The sequence below is a fragment of the Mus pahari genome, chromosome 2 (assembly GCF_900095145.1).
Source record: "Mus pahari chromosome 2, PAHARI_EIJ_v1.1, whole genome shotgun sequence".
Lineage (NCBI taxonomy): Eukaryota > Metazoa > Chordata > Mammalia > Rodentia > Muridae > Mus > Mus pahari.
The window spans coordinates 60,242,800-60,251,636 of NC_034591.1; the positions used below are offsets into that span (position 1 = coordinate 60,242,800).

Sequence of the window (8,837 nt, forward strand, 5' to 3'; positions counted from 1 at the left end):
AAGGAAGGAAGGAAGGAAGGAAGGAAGGAAGGAAGGAAGGAAGGAAGGAAGGAAGGAAGGAAGGAAATCTGCAATTGCCCTGAAATTGTATATGTGTCTGTTAAGAATGATGTTTACAACCTCTTATTAGAATCACACAAGAGTGGCCACTTACATACAGGTTGTGACATGAATGCAAACAAGTTTTTGAGTGAAGCCTGAAAGACAGGAATTTATGGACAAGGGATCTGACTTTCAAGGGTCCATTGTCATCTGCATCTCTGAATGCCTTACTGACACAGAAACTTTCATGTAAAACTTCTGTTTTCAGAGCTTTTTGAATCAACACTGAACGGAACAAGGGTGAGAATGGCAAGGTGTGATTCGGCCAGCCACTGACGAGGTCCCTTCCCATGCACTTGTGGGCTTTTGCTGTTAGAATGACTCACTCTGATGCTTCTTCCCCCAGCTCATTGGTCACATAGATGATATCAGGGTATCCCATGCAACTGGAGATGTTAATTCTGGGATAGTAGAAGAAGAAGATGAGGCACATCTCATTAATGGTGCTGGCACCTCCCTGGAGAAGGTGAGAGAGGGAGACAAGTACACAAAAGCATGCAGAGAGGGAAAAGGCAAACTGCAAACTGTAAGGTGTCGCTGTTTCAGAGAGCTTTCTCTCCCTCTAGCCTCCAGCTCACCACATCTAACCAGATCACTTCCTTTCTCTTCCTCTATTTCCAGCCATTGAATGAGTGTTGGTATTATTTCTAAAGAATTATTCTTTAGAATATTCTACATATCTTTCTTATCCTTTACATTTCCACTGCTACCCTCTGGTGTGGGTTAGACTCTCTACTTTGCCTGTGTCAGCCAGCCCCCTGGCTTTATTACATTCGCCTCTTCCGACAGCTGCTGATCATGTGTATATAATATAATATAATATAATATATAATATGTGTGATATTTTATTCTAAGACAGATTATTTGATTACACACAGGAAACCCTAGCCTATCTATGAACCTCTCTGTCATTGAACTGGCAAATACAATTTGATAATTAGGCCCTGCTATCTAAGAGTTGTATGTAGTACAGCATCTTTTCTGCTTTGAGAACTCTTCCTAGCCACAAATCCCTCAAACTAATCACATTACATCTTATGTCTTCCCATGTTCCTTAATCACACCCAAGATCATTGTTCTTCATGTACACTTAAAGCATTCCTTGCTGATGGATAGCTTTGTCATTTCTGTTCTCCAGAACTTAGTGTTGCTATGTGTCTAGAACCATACCTACTTACTGTTATCATATGATATATGTGTCATCTTATGATTCTTGAAATAGTTCAAAACTATAATCCCATTTTTACATTTTGATGTCTCCTTCCTTGATTTTACAATAACATGTATGGTTGTGTTTCCTCCTTGAAAGCATGAAATCCTCTCTAAAGCACTAAATTGGTCTCTCTATAGAAAACTGTTGGTTTCTCTGTAATCATGGTAATAATAGTTAGCTCTAAGTGAGCATCTTCTTTAAGATAGGATATAGTCCCATATCCTATATGTGGTAATTATGGTAGCAATAGTTAGCTCTAAATGAGCATCTACTATAAGGTAGGTGATGGTCCCATTGTCATGTATGTGGTAACCAATTATTTCAATAATCTTATGCAAGGGTACCATTATTCTTTCCTTATGAATTTAGAATGAAGCCAAGATTTTGAATACTTTGTCTAGGTAATAAAGCTGCTAAATGATTATGCTGGCATTCCAATCCAGGGCAGTTACGACTCCAAGTTCATTAATGATGCTGGGAAGATGAGAGATAGAGATACCATAACACATCCTCTTATAATCTTAGTGGGTCACCAATAGGAAGTGTACAGAATCTCTATCTTGGATATATGGAATTGTAAGAACATGAAAAGCTTCACAGAAGAGAGGAAAACATAAGCTGGAATAATCAGAGTTATTAGACAGTTAAAGCTAGGATATTGCTTTCTTCAAAGGCTAAAGTTATTGCTACTGCTGTGGAGAAAGCCACTTACAAAAGTCATGAAGTCACGATCCAGTGTCTGGTAATGACATTCTATCAGCAGCTCATCCCCCTATTCACAGTGAAATATGAAAGCAGAGAGTAAGTCAAAGAGGAACTGCTACAGTCTTAGAATTGTCTGGGCTAACAATGAGCTACAGTCTCTTTGCTCTCCCCCTTGTTCCAGCCATTATCCCTCCTCAGCATCCTACCGGCTTAATCACTACAGGATGAGGTAAGTCCCGAGATTCTTGCAGATTGAAATCATAGGAAAAATCTTTACATACTACTTGGAGTTGGGTTCCATTTCTAGAGGGAGAGAAGAACAGAAGGACAGAAATGAGAAGATGAAGCAGGGAAGGCTAGACCAATAAAGATGCAGTATGTGTCCTCATTCAGGGAATGCAAATGAAATAAACCTAAAAGATTCTACTTTCACAGTCTATTCCACTCTCTCTAGTTTAGCTTCTATTCTTAAACAAGGGTAACATCCTGCATAAGTAGTAACTATTCCCATACACAGAAGGGCAAGGTTCAAGTTTTTTAATTACCTGTATTGCAGAGCTTGCAGTGACCGTCCAGCTAAGTGGGTGTGTAGCAGGCAGGCTGATATATATATGTCAGGTACTGGAGCCCCATTAATCTGTAACAGGAAGGCATACCAGATTAGTCTAGAACTCAAGCTTTATTTTTCCTCCTTTGATGCTTGATTGCATCTTTTTCTTTCTTGATCTAGTAAAGAACTGCTCTCTTAACTTTTTGTGTTTAGATTTCATTGAGTTTGATCTTTGACAATTTCACACACAAAGTGTATTCTGGTAACTATTCCACTCCCTCTAATCTCTCTGCTCAGCCTATTACCCACCCTTTTCCATAAAGCCCCTTTCAATATTTGCAATTTTGTTATTGTTTTATTTTGGTGTGTTGTGTGGCATCCATTGAGTTTAAACTGGATCATCTGTGTGACCATGAGTTTGGAACTATCTGATTGATTCTGCTGGGATCATTGGTGAATGCACAATGATTTTCTTTCTCCCACAACCCATCAGTAGCCAATACTTTAACAAGGAATGGCCCCTTTTTGATCCCTGACTGAGAGTTGATAGGACCAGTTTTGTGTTGACTTGCTGTGAGCAGCCACAGCAACTATGAAGTCCTGACTGCAATGGCTGTGTCATCCCATACCAAGAAGTCAACATTTCCAGTCCTTCTCTCTGCCTCCTGACCATTATATTCTGTCTTCTGCTTTCCCATATGGACCTTCCCACGCACTCTATTTCCGCCGAACCATCCTGTCTCACTTTTCACCCAAGTTCTTTGCTCCTAAAGCCCTGACACATTTCTCTCTGGCAGAATGTGTGCTTGCCACTTTTCTGAGCAACAGATTTTAGTCATCTTTTCAAATCTGTGGCTCAGGCCGTGTATTTCAGAATTAGACCAGAACTCTGATGGAGAACAAGAAACCTCAGTGAATACATGTGTCTCAGCTTCACCTCTTCAAACTTGTCTGTCTTGCATAGCCCATAAGACAAGAAAGCCTCGGCACCCGGGGGTATAAAGTGAATAGGGAAAACTGAGATGCCCAGCTGGAGGACTCCCATGTCATATTTGCGAAGGTGCGAGGTGTAGAACAGCCGCATCCCTGAGGTATCGCGGATACCTAGAATAGAAAGAAAGTACTCTCCTCAGAGGGTGGGAGTGGGTCACAATATTCAGGAAAGTTGGAATGGGCTGTGATTAACAGAATCCAGCATATATGCCACATGTCTCCCACATTCAGAAGAACCAGTTGGGTCTACCAGCTGCCCTTTCACATGTCCTTTGGATAATCACCAGGAAGGTTCTGAAAATTGCTGTAGTGAATTTCCAGTCGGATCCATTGAGGGTCAAAGGGGGTTCCAATAGAGATGCCTACATCATCTGGAAACTGGTAACTCTGTGGAGATTGAAAACCGTGGCAGTGATGTGAGAAAGGCTAGAGACAAGCTCTGGCTCTGCCCTGGCTTTATAACCTTTCTTTCAGAACTTCTATGCCCCCAGCTCTTCTATTAGCATGCATAATACAGTATGCACCCCTTTGTCACAAAATGCGTTCATCTCACGACTCACAAGGCCCCCGACAGCCCAGCCCGCGATGACATGGGAGCAGAGGGAGAAGGCAGGGTCTGATCCATAGCATTCGCTGATGCCTGTGGGGAGCACACTAGAATTGCCACATGCATACACAAGAACGTGATGCACCATCGTCTCATTGCGTTCCACCAATATAGGTTCAAACTGGACAGAGAAAGGAAGGTAGATGATAGTTAAGATCACGTGTCACATTCTTATTCTCTCCAGTCCTTCCTGCCTCCCACAGCTATGCAGTTTTCTACTTCTCTGAGTTTGTCCTCTTCTGTTTCTCTCCCTTAAACCTGTCATTTCTCCTAAACTCCACTAGACTCATCTGTCAACCCCCATCTCTTTAAAAACATTCTTGGGAGTGAAACTCACAGTGCTCAGTCACCAGGGAGCTTCCAATGATTCTGACTGTCTTAGTGACCTCAGTCAGTTCACAATTCACATAAGGTATCCACATTCTTTTGAAATCTATTTTTTAAATGCCCCCCCCCCATACCTTGGAACTTGTAAAGTTATATTCTTGTACTTGGCCTAAAGTAAAAACAGTTTTAAAAAAACAGAAGACTGATTTTGAGTTCACTCTGACTTGATTTTCTCATTGGCTGATAGTACATGGCCACATCCCTTTCTTGCTTTTACTAGCTCTATTGCTAAAAGAGAACAATTCTGCCCTCATGATGGGGCTTGCAATTGTTATTTTCAAAAACATACTAATTGCTATCTTCTGTTAGAATACCCTTCACTTGAATAAAATACTTTTGGTAGTTATAGTTCTGGCCCCAGAAACTATGTTGCTTCCAACTGTATAAAACTCCACCTGGCCCTACCCCACATTTCCTTCCCTGTTATTTCCCCTAGCAACCTTTTCAATCTCCAGACTCCAACATGCCCATTGTTTGTTATAGTGACTTCCCTACTTTGTCTCTTGGTTCACATACCTTGTAGATGTGATGCTTTTTGCTGACAATAGGGAGTGGAAGAAAGGTACAGGCATATGTGGTATCATCCTCTGGAATGAGGAACTGGGGAAAGATGAAACAAACAAACAAACAAAAACAAAACCCTGAGTGGAATGGGAATGAGGGTACCCCAAAAGCAGGGAAGTAGACAGGTTAGGAAGCAGGGATCATCTTAGGGCTAGATTGGGACTTCTCACGGGGTCAAGGGGACTCATAGTGACTTTACTCTAAGGAATGTGCAGGTATTGGGTATAAGATGAAGGGTCTGGGATGAGTGGGGAGATGGAAAAAGATGGAGGCAGATAGATGGTATGGTGGGGTCTTACATTACTGATCTTCAAGTCATAGATGATGGTGTCTTCAGGGGCATCTTGATCATCATATTGTAGCATTTGAAGCAAGAAGATGGACTTGACAAAAGTATGCTCCCGACTCATCTTTGGTATGTCATCCAGGCCATAGGCAGCTAGGATCCTCATGGTATCACTCTATGGGTACCATGGACATTGAAGGCCTGACATTTAACAGCAGTTTGCATTTACCTATATTTAGTTTCTTATATGTGCCATTCATCCACACTGTGGAATGAGAATAACTTGAGACAAGATTAGTGTGGCTTTAGTTCTACCTCTGAGGTTAACTCATTTGTTGTGCTTAACCCTTTCCCATTCTTTCTTTATACAGCTGCAGAATAAGAAGGTTGAACCAAACTTGAACTCCAAACACTGATATTCAGTGGAATTGGTTAGAGTTCTTTAATATGGGAAGAATGAAATGGGCAGGCACTTAGTCATTGGGTGAGATCATGCCAAGAAATCATTGCAGATTTTAAGAGGTGATACAACTGGGCAGTACCCAAGAAGACCAAAGGATAAAAGTCCCATGAATTATGACTGGATGCCTAACTCAGGGTAACTATGTCTTCCCAGGAAAAGCTGATTGTGGCTAAACATTTTTCCCTTTTCCAGATCTTACCGTAATGTCATGATCATGTGGATCACAGGATCTAAAGGGCCTGGAAAAGCGCATGGTGGTCGAGACAGAATCTTCTGTGAGCTTTAGAAGTTCAGCATCCTGGCTCCCATCCTGTTCTAGAGTGTCTTCATCCAGAAGGTGCTGATCCTTGGGACCAGTGATCATTGAGAAGTAAGAACCAGGATCCCAAACAATTAAGCTTTGGGACAGCAGGTTTTATGCTAAAATGTCAGAAGCCAGCTACCTACATTGCACAAATGGATGTGTTCCTGAGATAGACACGTTTGTTGGAGATTCATAACCTGGCTTTATTATTTTCACTTCAAATGTTAGCTTCATAAATTCTAATAGTCCTTCATTGAAATCTTTAGAAAAACTTGTTCTCTGAATTATCTGTGTATTCTTTCTCATGATGCTTTGATTATACATTTTTGTGTACTGTGATGAGCATAATACTATATAAGTGCAGTTCACAGCTGTGATTGTGAGCTTAGACTATGTGAGTATGATGAGACAAGTGAACTACTATTTCATTTGTAAAAGGCAGATTATAGCAGAGGTTCTCAACCTGTGAATTGTGACCGCTTTGGGATATCAGAGGACACTTTCACAGGGGTCATATATCAGATATCCTGGATATTAGATATTTACATTACAATTCATAACAAGAGCAAAATTACAGTTATGAAATAGCAACAAAAATAATTCTATGTTCGGGTGTCTCCACAACATGGGGAAGTATGTTAAAGGATCATAGCATTAGAAAGGTTGAGAACCAATGGATTGTAGAAATCCATCTCAGTGATGTTATGAAGTTAAAAATGAAAAGAATTTGGAACAAAAGCACAATTTTGCTTCTTGTGCTGTCACTGTTATTAGACAATTTCCTACTGAAGTCCAGCTGAGTGGGTGTAAAGGATATTAGAAACAGAGACTATTCTAATAACAGGATTTCTTCAGTGACCTTTGTTTCCTCTGTTCTTAGAAAGTTGTATTAGACTCTTACAGTATAAGACCTCTTCTCTCTTAAAAGTCTGACAGACAAGTGGCCTAGAAGACATAGGTTGAAGTACTTGAGCATCTTTGTAGGGAGAAATCTGCAGTTAACTAGAGTTCAGTATGCTTGGCTGTATTTGCAGAAGAAAAGTTCTTTTCTAGACTCAAAGGCACCCTCAGCCCAGTAAAGGAGCTCTTCTGTGGTGGGTTGGAGACTATGGACATAAAGCCATCTTCAACTCAAGTTGCTTATCCCTAGACTTACCGAAAAGTAGACATTGCCATTGGGTAAGACTCCTCCAACTACCAGATCACTTCCCACAAAGGTGTACCGATCTGTGATGCCCAGGCCAACCCAGCCAGTCGTTTGGACTTGGAGCTCAAATGTGATTATCTCAGCCTCATAGTCAAAGTCCCAGCGCAGGAAAACAGCATGGGAAGGATCTAGGAACCTGGAATAGCGAAGGGGAGATGTAGGACCCAGGTGCTTGCCTTGGGAAAAGGCTGCCAGGACCAGAAGTAAGAAAAGTCTGAAGAGTAGAACGCAGGCCATGGTTCCTGGGGTCCAGAACAGCTTCCCTGTAGACAGACACTCAAGAGCCCTGGACTTATATGTCTCTATACTTGTACCAGGCACGGTGCCATGGGGGGAGGGACAGGTTGGTATTCTTCTGATCTGATTATCTACTGTGTACAGAGTGGTGCCACTTATATAACTTGAGCCACAAGTGTCCAGGGAGGACACAGAGTAGGATTGTCTCAGTTGAATTCAGGAACCTAATGTGAAATTGTAAAGAGTCAAGCCCTCTGCAAACCTGTAAAGTCAAGGAGCTTCTCAGTCACCCCCCCCCCGCCTTCCTCCATATCTCCCCTACCTCTGTAATATCCTTAGCAAATAACATTCCTCTGGAATACACCCTTTCCCTTCCCAGTTTTGTGTTCTTTCACCATTGTGTCCATGTGTAGAATGGAGACAGGGGAACGTAAGCACATCCTTTTGACTTCCTGGTACAGCAGAGGAGAGAGGTGTTAAGGGGAAGGCTATAATATAATTTCAGTCTCCTGCAGGAACCTGTGTTTCTAATGCTAGGAAGAATATTTAGAGATGAAAGACTTCTAGAAAGGTGGACGACTTAAGAATTCATACAGAGGAGCATGAAGTGAGGGGAAGAAAAGGGGGAAATATGATAAACAAATGTGAATTTGCCTGTGGGACAGTTTGTGCTTTACTCTCCTGTGCTGCAAGTGTGAATGTCAGTGGCTTTTCAAAGAAATCACAGTTCAGTTATTCTCCACTCCAGGTTTAGCCAAGTTTTGTCGCTTCCAAATGCCTTGGTATCATGTAAACACCTAAAGCTGAAAAAGGAATATTTGAATAGTAGATCATAATGAAACTTGAGTCTGTTTAATTGTACGACGATTCCAGCTCATTTAATTTTTAGATAAGTAGGTGAGGACAGGAAGGAGAAGCATCAGTAGTGTGTACTCACACACCCCTGGCCGTGGTGGAGTTGAATGATAGACTACAAGGAAACCTGTCTCATCTTCACACTTTGTCTTCCTTCCTCAAGCCACTGACACTCCCAGAATAGCAGACCCCTGAGTGCTTTGCTATGATCATGTCTTATAGCAGAAGGAATTAGTATCATTTACTTATTACTTCTCAGGGAAGAAGAAATCTGCACTGTACAAAACTTAATGTCTCCTGACTTGAGGAGGTAAATCTTTTTGCATTGGATCCCCATTGCATGGCCTGAAGTTCACTAGACAAC

At 41.5% G+C, this 8,837-nt stretch overlaps 1 protein-coding gene across 1 annotated transcript in view; it reads right to left on the reverse strand.

Annotated features, from left to right (window-relative positions):
* The window catches only part of LOC110317275 (DBH-like monooxygenase protein 2), an 8,836-nt gene extending 1,218 nt beyond the window's left edge, over nt 1–7,618 (reverse strand). Inside the window, exons 1-11 of the mRNA XM_021191702.1 lie at nt 7,331–7,618; nt 6,070–6,216; nt 5,421–5,582; nt 5,074–5,157; nt 4,124–4,291; nt 3,848–3,950; nt 3,508–3,674; nt 2,566–2,657; nt 2,227–2,323; nt 2,028–2,087; nt 429–559 (exon numbers count right to left, since the gene is read on the reverse strand). Coding sequence (XP_021047361.1) covers nt 429–559; nt 2,028–2,087; nt 2,227–2,323; nt 2,566–2,657; nt 3,508–3,674; nt 3,848–3,950; nt 4,124–4,291; nt 5,074–5,157; nt 5,421–5,582; nt 6,070–6,216; nt 7,331–7,618 — 1,499 coding nt within the window. The remainder of the gene's footprint in view (nt 1–428; nt 560–2,027; nt 2,088–2,226; nt 2,324–2,565; nt 2,658–3,507; nt 3,675–3,847; nt 3,951–4,123; nt 4,292–5,073; nt 5,158–5,420; nt 5,583–6,069; nt 6,217–7,330) is intronic.
* Between the last annotated feature and the right edge of the window lie 1,219 nt (nt 7,619–8,837).